The following is a 19,037-nucleotide window of genomic DNA, read 5'->3' as shown; positions in this document are numbered from 1 at the left end:
CAGCCAGAAAACCAGCCCTGCTGGTAATTGGCAAAGCAAGAAGGTCTGCCTGCGTTGCGGAAGAGATATTTTACTGCTCGGAGAATGGAGGCAGCTGCAGTCTCTCTCCGGTCAGACGTTTTTCTTCTCTCTTGGTCCTGAGCAGAAATCAAATATGTGCACCGAGGAAATGTCACAGATTCCAGCTTTTTATACACTTGGTCACAGAGGTGCTTAGTTGATGTAAGGCTCCTCCCAATGAGGAGCTGAGAGGGTTGTGGCATCACTTCCCCACAATAACTGTGAGAGTTTTCGTGGGCTTAGGGAAGAGGGAGAAGAGGTGGTGGGCAGGTGGGGAGGTGGGGGCGCTTAGCCCTGCCAGTGCCATCTTAACCCACTACAAGCACTGACTCCAGGTCTGGTTGAGATAGGAGTAGAGAAAAGGAGGAATAAAATGGTACTAAATCAGTTGGACTTTAAAGCAGTGAATATGGCCATTCCTGGTTTTTCTGAGTAATTAATTGTTAAACATCTGAAGTTAGCCTTCACTAATCTGATTCTTCCCTGTACACATTGTTCATGTCTGTTCTGGACAGGTTTTAAAGGGGTAATCTCAATCCAAATGTTTTAGGGAACATTTAGTAGTGTATTAATACATTTTATTAATAAACAGAAATTACTATTGCATGTTCAATTTATGCTCAAATGTTACTTCTCAAGACAATTTTTAGCTTAAAAACTTTGTCGCCCTTGTACAAAGTTTCTTATAGGCTAGAGGTCTGTGTTACTTGTAGCAGAAGCAGTTGAAAGAGGGAGAGGCAGTGTTCAACATCTACTCTAGTTAAATGTAGAACTTCTAAATTCATGGCAAGTGAAGGAAAAAAAAGTACTTCCAAGTGTTTTTTTTTTTAACAATTTCCATTCTGCAAACCTAACTCCACACTTGTGTGAATCGCCTTTCGAATATTCAGACCTGGTTGTGACTTCTTGCAGCAAGCAAGAGTAAGACCTTGTTTCTCATATAAACAAGGTATCTGACCTTGACTTCCTTGAGAAGTAGTGGTGGTACATGAAATATATATTGCAATACTTCTGTTGTTTTGACGGTATTTCAAATCTCAGCTAACAAACAGGACTTATGTCTTCATGTGAAAATAATCATCACTGAAATAAATGGGCTTGACAAGGAAACAACTTGACAGATAAATAGATGTATAGGCAGAAAATCAGACTGATAGCAGAATGAAGAGTGATCATGGGATGGAAAATATTGCATAGGACTACGTGGAAGAGAAAAGCTTGTAAAGGTGTCTTATACAAAAAACAGTTTGAGATGTGTGGGATTGTCTGAGTGACTTGTAGAATGTTGGAAGTCCAGTTATTCAGTTTCTTCGGTGAGGAACCGTTTTGATGCCAGTGTTTCATGTGTTGCTTCTAACCTGGGGTAACTTGGATGATAATATTAATCTTCTATGCATAAAGTCTGCAACGAGTGAGCTCTGTAACTTAATCTCTGAGAAGAAAGTATCATTCTAATATTTGTCTTTTTGCAGAGCTATTGAGTTGACATTTGGGCATGTAAATTCAACTTTACTTAAAACCAGAAAAATCTCTGACTGACTTCGGTTTCTCCTCTGTCATAGCATGTTAAATGCATTTACCCTGACGCTGAATCAAATTTAATTGGACTAAGGTGATAGGAGTGAGGGAACTAGTTTTGTTGCTGTGGGTTTGGATGCTTGTTAAAAAAATCTTAGTACTGCAGCTATGTATGCTTCTTTCTTGTTGGTTGCTGTTGTACTAGCTGCAGAACAAATGCTTCCACAGAAATGGCTGTCTTACTGCTATATAGTCCAGTTATTTACTACACGTAACAGTTTAAAGGTGATTGCCAGGACAGACTACATAAAAGTTCAGAGTTAATGTGCAGTTAAAGAGGAGGGGAGGGTATAAACTCACTTAATCTGATAGTTGAATGTACTTTGAATTTTGTCTCTTCATTAGAAGTTTAATGCCTGAGAGCTAAACTAGATTCTGCTCGAATTCTGAATAATGGAACTTTATGAATGGCTTTTTAGGATACTGCAGGTCAGGAGCGGGTCAGAACATTAACACCCAGTTACTATAGAGGTGCACAAGGTGTTATCCTAGGTAAGTATAGCTTTACATGCTGTTTTGAATAAGTTTGTGGTTTTCTAATGCATTGTAGTTACACAAGCTCCTATAACTTTTTTATAATACCTAATTGATGATAAAAATAATTATCTGTTTTGAATAACTCATTTTAAAGGATCTTGTGTTTGTCTGACCTCTTTCTCATGTAGTCAGTCTCACCTGAGAACCACTGATTTTTGCGTGAGAGTAAAAGGTACTGCTATTTGAGGGAATAGCTTGGAGCTGTCCCTGTGCTTCCAGGAATTTGCCTTTTATTTATTACTTTTGGTTTTTGCCTGTGCTTACTAAGTCTAGAGTCCAAAACCAACCAAACAAAAACCTTAAATTTTTTTTAGGGACGTTACACAATCAGAATCACGTAGAAGAGACTAGCTGGGAGCATGAAAATGTCAGTCTGTGTGGGATAAACCCAGGCCAAACCCTATGATTGCCACTTCACAGTGAAGTCTCTCTTGCTTTGCTTCTGTATATGGAAACCTGTTAAACTAGGCACTGAGCACTGAAGTTCTGCTCTGAGGAGCTGTAAGGGCAGGGAAGTAAGCTTAATTTTTTTGAAGTCCCAGCTGACTTGAGATATTCTTGGTAAGATACTGTGTCCAGTTCAATTGTTTAACTTGGAATAACCTCTGTCATGAGACTTCTTGGTAGGTTTTGTTTTGTATGTACTGTTTCCCACGTCTGAGTTGCATTATCTTCCTGGTTTGGGAAGATGCTGTCAGGGCATGTCTTGTCAAGTCACTTAATTGCTAGCACTGAACCCATCACTTACTGTTGAAAGCTATAAAAGTAAGCAAGCACGGTTTGGGAGCTAGGAATTTCTGCTGCTGAGATTTTCTCCCATTTTATTTAGTAATCTTTTCCTGACTATTTCTTTGTTAAACAACTTCCTAAAAATAAGCTTGTTCATGCAAGCCAAACTATAGATTTGATTGAAACCAACTGTTTATGCCTTGCATGGGATGTGTGATTGAAGGCAAAAATACTTTCATAGCTTGAATTGGTAGCTATTAGGTAGTTGTGAGTGGATTTTAGGTTTAGCAAAGCTTGTTTTTTGTCTGCCCTTTCTGCTCCTAGCCTGGTTTATTACTTTTATCCCACACAAATACTAAAAAGTTTGAAACACTAAAATGTTGAAAATTCAGTAGTTAACTGATATTTGTGAGGATTTGGTGATCAGTTTACTTTTTTAGCTAAATAGCATAGCAGTGATGTTAAACAAGTCTTGATTATCACTAGTTAACTCAGAGCAGGTCATCCCATCCTCTTTGCACATCTTTTGTGTAGGGGTTGTTAATTATCCTATGTCAGGAGTCTGCAAGTCTAGAGTTCTTTGGAGAATGATAGTTTTCAGCCTGTAAGCTAGGATTTCTCAAGATAACAGATTTCTTAAGACTGGATCTTAGAACTGCATTGCTGTAGTATCATCAGTGATTTGAGCTGATGGATATTTGACTTTTTTCCAATTATTGTCTTGCCGTAGTGAGTAAATTGGAATCCTTAGGACTCCTTCAGTTTTCTAATTCAAAAAGCCATTATTTTTGATCTTTTTCTAATGTAAACTGTATTACTTGGAAAAATATAGTGGAAATAATATTGCTAATATCTTTCAGTTTATGATGTCACAAGAAGAGATACATTTGTCAAGCTGGATAACTGGTTAAATGAACTGGAAACATACTGCACAAGGAATGACATAGTGAAAATGCTAGTTGGAAACAAGATTGATAAGGTAAACTGAATTAAACTGAGTTCAACTGCAGTAAATAGTGTGGTGCGTTTTGTTAATAATGTGTGTTAATGCTGTGTCTTACAGGAAAACCGTGAAGTTGACAGAAATGAAGGTCTCAAATTTGCAAGAAAACATTCCATGTTGTTCATAGGTATGTTACAAATACTTGCAAGGACCTTACTTGATTTTTTGTGATATAATGAAAAGTACCACTTCTCTAGGGCTGGATAGTACTTATATGTATGATACAATTAATTATATTTCTCAGCTGTAGTAGGTACAAAGATAATAGGTATTACTAATTTTTAAAATTGTCCCTAAATATGTCCAGGTATCTATTTTAACTGTGGATGAGTATAGTGAAGTTTGTAAGGATTCAGGGCAGAATACAGGCTCTACTGTAGTCTGACAAAACCTGGTTTAGGGTTTTGTCTGATTTCCTTTCCCAACTGATTTGCTAAATTAATAACAAGCAGAATAAAAGAGGGAAAACTGGTACTAGTGGCCAGCTTTCAGTGTAGCAAAGCAGCTAGTACTTGACAGAACTCTGCATTGTAAGTGGGATGTAAAAAGAGGTAGAAATATAATTAACTTATAAATGGTGGGTGGGATTGAATAATGACATAATCATGACTGGAGCAAATATGTTGGTCTCATCTTGCTGCAAAATGAGATGGATCTTATGATAAAAACTAAAGTGGGTATTGAAGTGATTCTTTATGCATAAGTTTATTACATGTTTCATTTCAGGATCAGCAGGGATTACTTTATGGGATAGATCCAGTAACAAAGCAGTTCATTGACGTGCCCTATATTTAAGCTTACATTCCTCATCTCTGACTAATGACATATCTTTGTCTAGTACCTTGCTGTGTTTCTTTTTGGCAAGTCTCAGATGTGGAAATGCAAGTTAAAAGTTGAGGCACAAGCTGTTAAGTGCATGGAAGATGAAATGAAACAAGAAAATGAAACTCTAACTAAATATATGTCTGCACACTACATATGCTAAGTATTTGCATGGCTGTATAAAACAGGGCAAGCCCAAGTGGGTCTGAACAGTTCCAGATGGTATCTGTTGCTCTCGTAATACACCCTGTGAACAAATTTCTTGCACTTAGCCGAAATTCCTGAGTGGAATTACCTAGAATTCTCCTACCTGCAGAAGAAATGAGATCCTTTATTGCTTTTTATCACATGAGTTGTATCATGGAGTCTGATCCAGAATCCTACAGTATGATATTGTAGTACTACAGTTTTAACTAATGTACAGAACTGAAAGTCAGAACAGCAACCAGGTTTATCAGACATCTTAATTTAGTAGAACCCTTCTTACGGAAGTGCTTTCCACAGAAGAATAAAGCGAAGCTATAGCTGTCTCTGTATTCTAGTGATGTTCAACTTGGAAGCTTTTCTGTGAAGAGTTTAATGAGGTCTGCCTCATCATGTCTGCCTTACGCAGTGACAGAAATCTGCATACCTGGTAATTCTGTCACTGCTGTGTTGTTATAGAACGTATTGTAGAAGTTGTAAGTCTAGGTTTTGGGCTGAGACTTAAATGAAAGAGAATTACTAAAGAAGTTACTAGAAGCTATGCTAACGCTTGACTGCTTATGTCTCTTCTCCAGAGGCAAGTGCAAAAACATGTGATGGTGTACAGTGTGCCTTTGAAGAACTTGTTGAAAAAATCATTCAGACTCCTGGACTGTGGGAGAGTGAGAGCCAAAACAGAGGTGTAAAGTTATCAAACAAGGAAGAAGGATATGGAGGAGGAGCAGCATGTGGTGGATATTGTTCAATGTTATAAACTTTGGGAAGCTTATTCTTTGCATATTTAAACAGATAGTGACATCTTTTCTGTACATAAATTCATTAAATGCTATTTTTAGGGACCTTGCAGTTTGCACATATTTGTTTTGTATCATGGCAGTGAACACTTGTAGGAAAAACGTTCTGCAGCTTCCCCAGTGTGAAAGTGTTACGGTAAGCATGCCCGATTTGCAATTTTCAGGGTTTTATAAGTAGCATAAATAATGTGCAAGAACAAATGCACTAAAATTTTATGACACTACACATTCATCATGTAACTACTCTAAACAAATCCATCTAAAAAACACATTACTGCATTGTCTGCTCTTTGTTTTATTTTTAAATTATAGCAATTAGAGAACTATATAGTGTGCACAGATCTTAAACAGTATGAGCTATAAATGTTACATCTCATCTCTTCTAGTAAATGCTTTTTTTATGGTATTAAAAACAGCAAGAACATCCAGTTCTTAGACAAATATGCTGAATTTTGCTTTCAGCAGAGCTGTCTTAAATAAAATTTGGCACAGGCCATGGCTGGTATTAGCACCTTCTTGAAGAGATGCTTTGAAAACTTCATTTGCAAAGCTGGGGGACGCCCTTTTTTCTTTTTAATCATCACTTCAGTTGATGGCTTAACTGGAGTTTTAATCCTGGTATTTATATACTAATTTGTGGTACTCTTGCACTCTAGGTTTTTATGATGTGGTCTACTCTAGACTTGCTGTAGAAAGTCTTCATTGTTGGCAAGGGGTCTGAATGACATCTTTGTTCTTACATTGTGAATCGATTTGCCACACTTCAGTAGGGATGCCTAATTTTCCTAAATGTTTGAGATAAAGTTATATTACAAACTGTAGCTCACTGTGGCTGTGAAGATCTCTATCACATGTCTGCTTTGTGCGGCTACTTGCTCAGAAATAACTTCTTGTCACAGACACTAAACGGGAAGCTATAGGGCTTCTTAATCTCTGTATGGAAATATACTATTGTGATGAGTATTCACTTGAATTTACTGTATCAAAGCCAATGGTTTGTTTCAGAAGACTTGTAAAGACTAATAAAATTCTTTTTCCACAGTATTCAACTTTTCTAACTGCTTCCTATTGTAGAGTTATATTTTTTTCTAGCACATACAGTTTAAGGTCACTTCTTTCAGACAAGTTATTTATGAAGGATCGGACAAGGGTGTTTTGTGGTGTGTTTTTTTTAATAATCACTGTAGTGCAATTGGTAACTGAACTCTTGGGCAGTTTCTTGTAAATATAGTGAATGACAGTACCTTCTATTACTGCAAGGTTTTGTGTAAATGTCAGCATACATGATCTGTATTTTGCAGCAGGTCATGGCTGCTTTGTTGAAGTACACTTTATTCTTCACAAGAAAACTTTGTTTTCTGTTCTGTTTTACACTTGCTAGAAAACAATACCAAAATTTGAAGACTTAACTATGATAGTTGTTTTTACCAAATATTGTATTTATAGTATTGTTAATATAGTAGGATAATTTAAATATGTAAATGTAATATACAATATGTATGCATATTTAATTAAATTGTTAGATTTATATTACTGTTTCATGCAGAATATGTGAGCTAAGCAAATCTTGGTTGTTAGCATTGAGATAAAAGGATTTTGGTTTTTGTAGGTAGCAGTAGAGGAAACTTGTAGGAGTGTTAAAACTCTGAATACCTTAATTATTTTAGTATTATTTCAGTAATATTGGGCGATTGTCATAATGCTGGAAGGTGCCTGTCATTTATTTCCCTTCCTATTTTCCCTCTAGTCTGGGTGCATCTCTATGTTGAAAAGAGACTTAATTTTCAGTTTCTCACAAAAGGCCCTTTTATCACAGGACCTGGATTCATCTTTCATTCTGTCTTTGCCAGATCTGACAGCCCTTCTCAAAGGGAGGAACTGTGGGGCACTCTGAATAGTGGGTATTGCTCTGCAAAAGAATCAAGTCATTTGCTGCTGCTTTCTCTGAAAAACTTCTCTGGGGAGAGGAATTTTCTGAAACAGCGTATTTAGTGAGACAGAGGGTTAGACAGCTTTTATTAAAAAAAAGAAAAGGCAGATGTATTCTAATTGACAACTAGCTTTTCTATCTTTTTTTGATCTTCTAAGTCTGTTTGGTTATGTGCCTGAGGAATGGCTTTTCCTAGAGTCTCACCTCCTTTACTTATTGCTCAGTCAAGAAGCTGTGTACTGGAGGGGTGGGTTTCTGTGCTTCTGATATTAGGGCAAAAATAGCATCAGTTACTCTTACTCTGCTATATTTTAATCATTTTTAATCCTTCCTCTTCTCTCTCCTGAGACTATCTTTCAAATAAGACTCTTCTCGTACTTTCAAAGTTGTTTTTCCCCTTTATGGGTCAGAATTGTATTGCCATTGTCTCCAAGTGCACTTTGACTGTTGTAGCTGTCATACAAGTGTATCTGAAACTATTGCAAGCTGTATTGTAACCTCTGCTTCATACTGATTTGGGCCTCTGCCTGTGCGGAATATTGAGTATTGCAGTCAGAGGAGTGTGCACAAGAGATCCTTCAGCCTACCTCAGGACGTGGCTGAGGGATAATGGAGATAGCTCTTTGCTCTTCGTCAGGTAATGTGAATGTGTCCATTTCTGTGGCAGATGGTTTTATAAAATAATACTGAACCAGAATGAGGTAGCTGAGAAATCTTACGTGATCATGAAAGACAGTTAAAGCTGAAGTTGTTTCCAGTTCCTTTACTCTGTATTTTTGATATTGACTAGTGATTAAATACTGGTGGCTGGCCAAGGTTTTCTGAATTCTTTATACTCGCCTGGAAGAGTATGGCACAGCAGCTGCATCTTCTTGACCTTGCACTTGAGAATACTACTAAGTCATGTTACGGTTTTGTCTTGGGTTTATTCTTCTATTGTTTTAAAAAGGGGGTGGGACAGAATTCTGGGGGAGATTTCAAGATGCTTTTTTTTTTAACTGCTAGTGCGGCTTTTATCCAAACTGCAGCATCACTTTTCCTGTTCTACTGCAATAACGAAATCAACAGCGGGCTCAAAGTCAGTCTTAACAACATGAAAATGTGGTTTCAGTAAGTTCCCAAACAATACCAATAACTGTCTCAACCTTGGCAGAGCTTCAGGAAACAGTGGTGGTCTTGCTGCCATCCCATACCACAGTAGTAACCGCTCTGCAACGCTTCATTTCGTTAGTTCCATTGTTTGCCAGTAACCTGATACATGGTGAACTACAACCATCCTCCTACTCTTGACCCATAATTTGGTGTAGTAATTCTATGTTTTGAGGCTGAACTGGATGCATTTTTTCCAAACACTTGCAAAACCCGGGCAGTGTGTTTTGTCATCAGCTGAAGTTATTACTATTACTAGAGGATTGGTATCAATGTTCAAGGTGCTGCATCCAGCCCATGTGTGCTACCTGTTCAAGCTCCTGTAGTAGTTTTCAGTGTCTTGCTGTCCTTCATGAAGGTGTTGGTAAGCAATGTTAGTATGAGCAGGGCTTTTTCATGTTGCTGGACAAATCATTGCTTTGTTTCCAGAGCTAGCTGGGCCTTCAAGGGCCAATCTAAGGTGTTTTTCCTGATCACTTTTCAACAGCATTAGATTTAGGTAAAAAGAGAGAAGCTCTCCATTAAAACTTGTGCATTTGTAAGGTTTCCTCGTACCTGGCTCTTCAGTATCTTTGGGACCTTAATTAAAAATTGATTAAGGGTTATACAGGCAAAGAAGTGTGAAGGTGTGTTTCTAGACTACTGCATGCTTATGTTCTGTGGCTCACTTTAATGCAAGAGTAAGAAGTTTTGTCCTTGTGCTTAACATCTGGTCCTTCCTCTTGGAATTAAAATGGTTGTGGTGAGTAACTAGTTAAGATTTCTTTCTCTCATGCTACTGGTTTCTGTAGCACCTATACACATTTTACATACAATAATAGCAAAATTCCTAGTGAAGTTCTAGAACTCTTGGGTTCTAGTTCTTTATTTTAGAAGCTTAAACCTCATAAGAAGCCTTAAAATAGATGTATCAAATCATGATTGGAAGGCAACTTTTCTATTGTGCTCCATACCAAATGTACATTGCTAGTATACTTTATTAAAATATATAAACTGTCTTAATATTGGTTAGAGGTTGTGTCATCTCTGAACTTCAGCTTCAAACATAATGAATTATTTTAATTCAGGGTAGGTATGACAAAAATATAAAGACAGGTGGGCAGGTGTCATCCAGAACAGATGCCAAGAGTTGGGCTTTGTATACTGATATGCCTGAGCTTGGTGTGAAATCAAAGCTCTCCCTTAGTCATCTCTGTGGCATTTGTCCATGTCTCTCTTGTACTGGGGAGCCAGAACTGGGCCTCACTGGTGCTGGGAGGGCATAGATGACTGCCCTCCGCCTGCTGGCAATGCTCCTCCTAGTGCAGCCCAGGGGACTGTTGGCTGCCGTGTTGCGAGGGCACTTTGCTGGCTTGTGTTCCTGCAGTGTCTGTGTGGAGCCCCGCACCCTTTTCATCCAAGCTGCTTTCTTGCCATTGGGGTGGCCCCAGCACCTACCTACTGTTGCCTGGGGTTGTTCACCCCAGGGACAGAACTTGGTACTTCCTTTCGTCGGGCTTCAAAGTTGCTGTTGGCTCTTAAAAGGGAGCCCGTCCCTGGGTGGGCTCAAACCACCAACCTTTCAGTTAACAGCCGAACGCGCTAACCGATTGCGCCACAGAGACTGATACATAGTAGCTCTTCTTCAGAAGAGCTGAATTCTGATGGTGTTTGATAACTGCTGATGGTGGTGGCTGTATGTGTTGGACAGCGACAGATCAGTACTGCTGGCGTCTTGCAGCAACAAACCTTGCGTCAAAATCTCTTACAGGGTGGTGGTGGAGTGAGAAATGCTCTCACCTCCTGGGGGGTATGAAAGATGAGATTGTTTTGATTTGAAGAAGCAGCTACTCCTCACCTCTTCCCTCCCTCAGAGGAGGCAGAGGTGGGCTGACAGCACTATTTCTCTGGCCAAAGCTACAGAGAGGCCCTGCTGTGCCCATGTGCTCTCTGTGCCCCTGGGTGTGGCTGTAAGAAGTCTGAAAACCTGGGTAGCTGTGAACATTAATGCAGTTAAGGCAAAACACAGCTGCCCTTGGGAGCACGGCTTGAGAGACATCCAAGAATGCTGAGTGCGTCATTCTTCACTGCATCTGAGAACTGGGAGTCGGAAGTAAGACCTTGAGCAGGACTTAATGAACAGTTCGGGATTTCATGGAGGGACTTGGATTTTTATTTTTAAAAGTTTCATAGGTGTCCTACCTCAAAAAGCACTGATAACTGTGGTTTGTAGTGGGCATATGTGTGTTTTTTCACTGTCATTCACCAGCCAGGGAAAGATGGAGCCTTTCACTCTGTGTGTCCTGGTGTGTGGATTGAAACCAAAGGATATGGAATACTGAGAAAACATGACGGGAGCTGAGTTCTGTTCAGCGAGGGAATCTGTACCCTTTTTACATCTTCTGTCTTCCTGACAGAAGGAAACTGTCTGTTTCAGTATCTTAGCTTTTTTGCTGTTAATTTGGTAAAGAAAATACAGCAAAGCGTAGGCTTGAAAATGGTTGGATTGCATTTAAAAGTTGAGAAGCTTAATCTCTGCAAGGTTGTGCTTGCTGACAGCCTTGCTGGTGAAGTGCTCCTGTAAGAGCTGCATAAGCACAGGAAGATGTGTGGGTCATTGTTTTAGAAGAAGTTTGGGCGATTTTTCTTTTGAAAGGATAGGAAGTTGTAGAAGGAGAAAACTGTACTTTCAGTAGTAGCAGTGGCAGATAGCCTCTCCTAGTACGTTGTTTGACAGAAATCAGCTTCCTCTCCCTTCCTCTGGTGTTTTAAGCTGTATTGTGAGGGAGTCTCTGCCATGTGCCTCAAAACTGTGGAGCACATCTGTCCCACAGTTTGAACTGAAGTCTTCCTCCCCTGGCAGTTCCCTTTAGAAACTGGTGGGGGTGGTGATTGGATCCTGCCTGGCATGCCCACCCTGGTGTCCTTCCGCTGAGAGCCCTGGCATGGGATAAAGGTGCAGATCTGGGTTCTGTCCTGGGCTGGAGTTAGAAGGTAGCTGGGCTGTATGGGCCTAGGAGCTAAAAAGTCCTTATCGGTGACAGAGTTTAAATCTAGCCATAGTAAATAGGAGGGAGTCTGAAAATTGCAGGGCCAAACTCACTCACTACAGGACCTCATGTTTTTTAGAGAAGGGTTAATAACGGCACCTCAGACAACTCCAACATAATCTGCTGGAGCAGTGACAGCATTCAAGCTATGGCAGTAATGTTTGCATTAGCAAATGGTTGGTTTTCAAGACTGCAGGCATTACTCATACAAGCTTTTCTGTAACTTACAGCGTTTGACTCAAAGCTTGCAGGAGATGGAAGACTTACTAAATTAGCAGATCTGTTTGGCAGAGACAAGTGTTGAGGCACAGAGGTGCTTTTTCAGGTCCATGAAATGGCTGCAGTAATCGCAGCATAATGCCGTTTCTTGGTGTGAACCAGAAGATAAAACAGTACCCTTCTGTGTGAGGTGTGAATACCTGTGCCTCCCTCTATACATGTAGCAGCCTGGGTAGAAAGATGGTAAATGGGTAAAGGTATGAGAAGCATCAATAAACCGTTAACGTGGCATAGATGCTGGAGGTAGTTCAGGTACCGGTGGCAGTCTGGCTGAAGCAGTGCAGAGCCCAATAGTTGAACGTACCTCTCCAGAAAGCAGGCTGCTGCCTGGGTGTTCTCTGGTTTGGTGCCACAGGGAGTGTATTTGGGAATGGACCGGCTCCAGCTGTGAGGTTTGATTGTCTGACCTCGCTCTGGGCAGGAGCAACCTTTCTACCATGCTTTTTCCCAGGACGGGCTGTCTAACAGATTTCTGTGGACTGAGCCAGCAGGTGAGTTTAACCCTGGGAGTTTCCTGCTTGCTTCTCTTCTCCCTGCAAGCAGTAAGAAGCCATCTTTTGGTCTTGTAATCTCCTTTTGCCTGGAGAGGCAAACTGTGTGCGGCTGAAGCAATCAAAAAAGTGCAGTGAAGTTTCCGCTGTATGCTGCAGATAGACAGCACTGAGACCTGAAGGACTGCAATGATATGCTTCCTTTCTTGTGCTCCTCAAAATACAAGAAGCAGTTTTCTGAGTTTAGGTGAAATTATTTGCTATGTATTTTACAATGGTAGTCAGAAGCAATAAAAGCATTGACATGCATTTGCCATGGCCTCCTGAGAAGTCAAAAATATCCGACAGTATTCACATTGGAACATTTTATTGTACTAGTTTGAAGTCTGAATCAATCCTTTGTTTCTAGACTTAGTCTGTGAAAACAGAGCAGGAAAGGAGTTTTAAGACACCACGGTAGTCTTTCTCTCTGCTACAAGAAAAGATCAAGTGCACTCAAGCCGTTCATGTGTTTAAAATATTCTTACAAGAAACTCAACAAAGATTTTATTGCATCCACAGACAACCTCTTCCACTATTTTTGGTACCTTGATGGAAAGCTTGTCCTTCTGTTTAACAGTTATTTTCTTTGCTGTAATGAGTGTGTTCCCTTAGCTGAGGTTTCTCCTGAAACTGTGTTTGCCAGGTGATGCCTATGTGCTAATGGGACCAAGCTGATGATGGTTTCATTTATGACATGTCAAATCAAGGAGCAGTTGCTTTTCCTGCTGGACAGGAAAGCTGCTTGTTGTAAAGTGATGCCTTTCAAAATTTTTTTTTGGAATATCATAGTACAAAACTAGTAATCTCTCTCTGAGTCTGTACTGGTACGTTAGTGTATGTGGAAATGAACCATATCAGAAAGCGTAAACCTAGTAATAGACTTCGTTCTTGGTGAGGCTCTGAGGAAAGCAGCTTGGCTGCTCCGTGCCTAGTTTTGTATACAGGAAAACACTTATTTTGTTCACTAAAACCTGAGTTTTTAGTTTAATGACCCTGTGGCTGTCCACATATTTCAGAGTGTCTACCTGGAGACAGTCTCCTAGCTGAGTCCTAAAAGCTGTGGTATTATTAGTAGCTGCTCCTGAGCTAAGGCAAATCCTTGGGGATAGTCGGCCCCAGTTGTGTCCTGCTGCAGTGTGGCAGGAATCAAGCCAGCAGGCTTGGAAATGCATGAGACCATGTTAAAGGAAAACATGCTGAAGAGCCCCTTATTTTTCTAGCAGATGGTGTTTGGGTGTTTTTTTCTATCCATAATTAAATCTTATAATTGAAAATTGTTTCAGTTCAGTTATTTAAATTCATGTTTTCTTGTTTGCTCTGTGCTTATGCTTCTGTCTTGACCCAGGCCTGTGCTTGATGGCTCTGTGGCTTTCCTGCTGTGTTCAGTGCTGGCAGCACCGTGCAGCTGAAATCTTTTAAAGTGGCTGCTATTTGTATGTTAGTGACCACACAAGCGATTAACATTAGTGTTGTTTCCTCATACTTAGAAAGTTCTAGTTAATCTAGTAATAAAAGGAGATTGGATTGGAAATATTGTAGGGATGTTCAGTCTTATAGGCATGGCTGAAAATGGAAAGGGAAGAAATTACATGGCACTCAGACTGCAACATAGTTTTCAATGGCAGTTTATCCTAAAGAGTACTGTGGTATTTTGTAATGACTTACAAACGCTCACTGTCTGCATTGCAAGAAGCAGTACTTTTGTATCTAATAGCGGAGCTGTTAAATAAAGCAGTTGCTATCTGTTGGCAAGGGGTTATGTGCCCTCTGAACATTTTGCTGCTCAAATTATGCTGTAGAAATGTGCACTGTGTTACAGGAGAGTGCTGTCTTCTCCCACAGAAGAGACAGTAATCCACCCTGTGCTATCAGTGATAGTAGAGGGGCTGGAAAAGAAGTGCTCTGCAGCTTGACCTACATCTATTAGTGCAGGCAAAGTCTTCTGCATCCATCCTTGCAAACAGGATGCACTCTTGATCCCTAGAAATTTTTATGGTATAACCAATGTGGGGAAGAGGTGGAGCAAATTAGGGATGGAGGAGGAGGATGAAAGAGTCAGCCTGTGAATATTAAAGAATCTGCTCTTTTCTGCCTCCCTCAGCCCCAAACTGCTTGCAAGACAGATTGACATAAAGGTCCCTCTTTTGGACTCTGCCATTGCTTGAGTGTATGCGTGTGTTGTATGAAAAATGGTACTTAATCATGTGTAAAATAACTTTAAGATGTTAGAGTTTGTGTGTGTTCTTGTGCTCTCAAACCTCTGCCTCCCTTGCAGACTCTCCTGTAGGCTTTGCAAGGGTTAGATGAGTTTGCCACCAAGCAAAACTCTTTCCTCCAGAGCTTTTATCTTTAAAATGACCTATTGAAAAATTCCCCCTTTGCCCGTGCACAAGTGATTTCTATGAAGTCCTGTCAAATCTCCTAATCCTGTTTTGGTCTTTTCATGCATTTTACTTTTATCCCAAAACCTGGCTCTCCAAATTTGCCAAAGAAAACACTGGGTGCTATAGAGAGACTGTTTTAAATGAAGCTCTTTGGAGGAGCCTGCTAGGAAAGTAAAAAAGTGAAATAAAAAGGCAATGTGTTTTTCATATCTTATATATATGTTAAAAAAATCTTTCTTTTATGCTCTGATTATAGACTAAGTGGACCCTTGAAACCACAATGTCTTTCCTTACTGAAATTTTATATATCTCAGTTAATAAGGGGCCGTGAAAGTGCTGGAATTTTTATTTAAAGACCAATGTGAACATTATAATGAGATATTTTCATGCATATCTAAGAAATGCTGCTAAATGAAACTTTCCAAGCTGATGAAAGAAGATAGAATATTTTTCTTGGGCACCTGCAGCTATCCACTACAACAGCACATGAACTCTCCTCAATTGTTAGCCCTCTGCAGTGCTTTGAGGTAGGCTTGCTGAGTCTCTGCAAGATGGGGCTCGATCTCTGTAGAAGCATTTAGATGGCAAACTCCCTCTGAGTATTTGTGCACAAATTTTGTGTAAAGTCCCGCAAGGAGATAGAAACTGGCAGCTTGAACTCACATGCTTGAGTTCCATCCTGGTGTCCTTGACAATTGCCACCAGTTCTTCCCCCCAGTTCAGTAGTTATAGCTTCCCTGTAGTAGTTCAGTGATGCTTTATCTTATTTAGTGCTCTAGGAGTATGGGAAAATAGGTATTATGGCCTGACCCAGGAGCCATCAGTTTGTGTGCTGAAGGCTGGCTCTGTGCCCTTGTTCCAGCGCTATGGCTTTGGGTGAGAGAGAGGATGCAGTTATGCTTCCTCTGGATCAGAACAGATTTCAGTTATGGTTTTGGAAAGAATGATGTGGAGGGAACATGCTGTGAATGTATGTGCTCTTTCAGTGGACTCATCTTACCAAATGATCCTGATGTCTCCACAGGGTTCCTTTGCCCTTCTCAGCAGACTGTCAAAGTTTGGGGTTGCCTTTTTTTGACTGTTACTAGCAGTGACTTCATTTTTTACAAACTCTTGATGAGAACGATGTGCCCCCAGTGTCATGCCTGTGCTACAGTTCGAGGCTCCTGGCTGACATTTACCTTGAGCAATGTCAGTTTAATCTATTGAGCATGGGGCTTACAGATACCATGTAGTGTGGGCTTTTCCTTTAGACTATCTGATCGTGATGTGTCAAACTCCTAAAAACCACATCATTTCCCTCACCACTTACTTTCTTGTCCCAAAGAAGGAAAGCAGATTTTCCTGATGGGACACATTTCCAATAAATGATGTTTTAAAATGTTTAATTCTCCCAGCTGTTTCTACCTTCTGGCCAATCTCATTTAAAGACTTAGGTTCTTGACTTGTCTCGTGTTGCCATTTGTCCCTCACCCAGCCCATTTTGTGCAGTTACATGAAACTCTGGAGGCTACAAAAGCCTTTGGCAATCCTTTCAATCCCTGGAGTACTTTTGCTCTGTGGTTTGTGCCTCTTAGCAACACAGCGATTAAAATATATTTTCATTCTTTATTAATGGTGTATTGTACAATCTTTCTACTGCATTGCCTGGGATTAATCTCTGTATAGCTCCAGATCTTCCTACTTGCCTTTTTGAATACTGATCAGGACCATAGCTTATCTACTTTGTGGAATGTAAGTGAAATTCAGCATTTATTAGACAAAGCTATCAAATGACCAGGCATCATCTCGGCTAACTGTTGTAGGATTCTTGGGTGCAAGTTACCTAAACCCAGCTATTGCAGCTTAATCTAGGTACTAAGAGCTGGTTTTTGTCAGTAGGAATTTTTTAACATTCTCCCTTGTTATTAGTAGATTGGAAACTCTTTCATGGGCAAGGAGGAAAAAGAAGAACTTAGGCCAGGTCAGATAAAAGGAAGTGGTTGACCAGTGATTGTATTTTACCTCTTGGTGCTAGTTCCAGCAGGGCTGGGGAGCTCTGGCTAGCTGGCAACAAGTCAGTGCTAGCTGCAAGGGGAGGCAAGCAGGGTATTTGGCTTCTCTCATTCATTTATCCTGATTCTTCACCTGATCATACTCCTCCCAAAAATGTTCTCAGGTTTAAATGTTCAAGCCAAATATTGTGTCCTAGGTCACAGCAAGAGTTGTGAACTTGTGGAAGTCCTACCTTCACACAGTGTCTTAGCCTTGCTGACCCCTCCTTTCACAGGCAGTCCTTATCTGAAATCTTGCTTTCCTATCACGCAGTAACATGGAAGCTTTTGAAGGGATTTCCCTTTAGGAACAAAGGCAAAATGCCTCAGCAAATCTCCCTGATATTCTGCAGGTACAGCTCTTTGTGCCTTGCAGAAATTGAACCCTCATGTACCTGCTGGCTTCAGGCTTAAACTAGTATATTTTCATTTATCTTAGTAAGCACATTAAAAATCACACCTTTAGTTAAACTGGCTCAAGCTGGCCACATAGAGAAGACCAGAGACAGAGTACACAGAGTAACTGCCTTAAGACTGGGTAAAAATGATTACTTCATTCTGTAGTGGCTGAATGGCTCCAGCTGGCTTTTGTTGTATCGTACAAGAAACCTCTGTCTGAGGCAGTGTCAGGATTAACAGCCTGGCTGGTTTGTTCCGTTTCTCAGTACACTACTCCCGTCTGACTTCCTGGATGCTCTGAAAATTACTGTAAAATCATAGGTGAGAAAGTAAATTCCACAAAGAATAACTCACTACAATAGGCATACCTTTGCAGAGCTAGGAAATCATGTTTTTGAAAAAGTTATTAATCACAGAGTAAACAAAGGAAGGTGAAGAAATAGAGCAAGAGAGGAAGAGAATTGGTTTTGAAAACCAAATGCTTTTCAAGGTCTCTTCCATGAGATGGCAGCAGCTTATTTGGTGAACCGGTCTGGGAGACTGATGTGGAAGAGTGTCTGCTGAAAGCCCTACAAAACAGGCATTAGGTCTTCATAGGCTTTATCTCTATTTGCTTGGTACACATCCCTTGTAACTGTCCCAGTATAGACCAGTGGGGAGCCTTACTTGATGTGCCAAACCATTTTCCGTTGTTTGGTATGGTGGTGATTTATTTTTTCTAAATACAAGCACCCATGCAAAGAGGCAAGCTCCACACGAGTGCTATTAGTATTAAATGACGCTTGCGTTCACAAGGGTTAAGTGTGCAGGACACAGGGAGAGAGACAGGCTTGTTCAGCCTATTTTGGATTTTTTTAAAGTGTCTCACTTTGTGCAGCTACTTTTTGAATAACTGTCCAAAGCAACTTAAGTTCTGTGAGCAGAAGAGCTAGAAAAGCAGTTGGGATCTTCTCTCCTTAATAATAATAATAAAAAAAGACAGTGAACTGTTTCAGGGGAATCAAACACTCACTTTCTTTTAAAGAGGGAGATTGTGGAGAGAGGGGATTTTTTAATTTATTTTTTAAATTATTTTTTGCCTAATAGAAAGCAGCGGAAGGAAAAACATTTGAAAGGAACTATCTTCTGAAGTCTTATGACCAAAAATTTTATATTTCAGCCAATTTCATTTTCTCTTCTAAATGTTTTCTGTATTTTCCATGACAGCCGCAGTGGTGTGTGCAATATACATGTGCAGTTTGACTGTCTCCTATTCTTGATGCATTTTTTCTCTGCAGATGAGTGTCAGTGCCAAATATTCAATAGTCATAAACTACTGTGATACTCTCTGATAGAAGGTTCTGTTTAAGTGCAAATTATGGATATTTTTCTCAGTGTTTGTGCTCATTCTGAATAGCTGCATAACATGAGAGGAGCCTATTTTTGGCTTTCCCTGGTGCTTACACTTACTGGCTAATGTTAGTCATCTGTTTTTTTTCCTGTGGCCCATTAGTATCCAATCTATCAAGCACACGGGAGTCACAGTAACAAAACTGTAAACTTGAAGAGTGGCAGGAGTAAGACTCTGTGGTATT

At 40.0% G+C, this 19,037-nt stretch overlaps 1 protein-coding gene and 1 non-coding gene across 2 annotated transcripts; one reads left to right on the top strand and one right to left on the bottom strand.

The window, feature by feature from the left end:
- Window positions 1-2,057: 2,057 nt before the first annotated feature.
- Window positions 2,058-6,771, top strand: RAB18 (RAB18, member RAS oncogene family; the record flags this gene model as incomplete). Its single annotated transcript, XM_010131962.1, has 4 exons — window positions 2,058-2,130; window positions 3,765-3,883; window positions 3,968-4,034; window positions 5,509-6,771. Coding segments are annotated over 4 exons (438 nt in total), but the record flags the coding sequence as incomplete, so codon positions are not given.
- Window positions 6,772-10,336: 3,565 nt separating this feature from the next.
- TRNAN-GUU lies at window positions 10,337-10,410 on the bottom strand. The gene has a single exon. It is a non-coding gene; the product is annotated as a tRNA-Asn (tRNA).
- Window positions 10,411-19,037: the final 8,627 nt, after the last annotated feature.

The sequence above is a fragment of the Buceros rhinoceros genome, unplaced genomic scaffold, assembly GCF_000710305.1.
Source record: "Buceros rhinoceros silvestris isolate BGI_N320 unplaced genomic scaffold, ASM71030v1 scaffold9562, whole genome shotgun sequence".
Taxonomy (NCBI): Eukaryota; Metazoa; Chordata; class Aves; order Bucerotiformes; family Bucerotidae; genus Buceros; species Buceros rhinoceros.
Note: the sequence above shows the minus strand (reverse complement) of the source record. Positions and strands in the feature narration are given on the sequence as shown.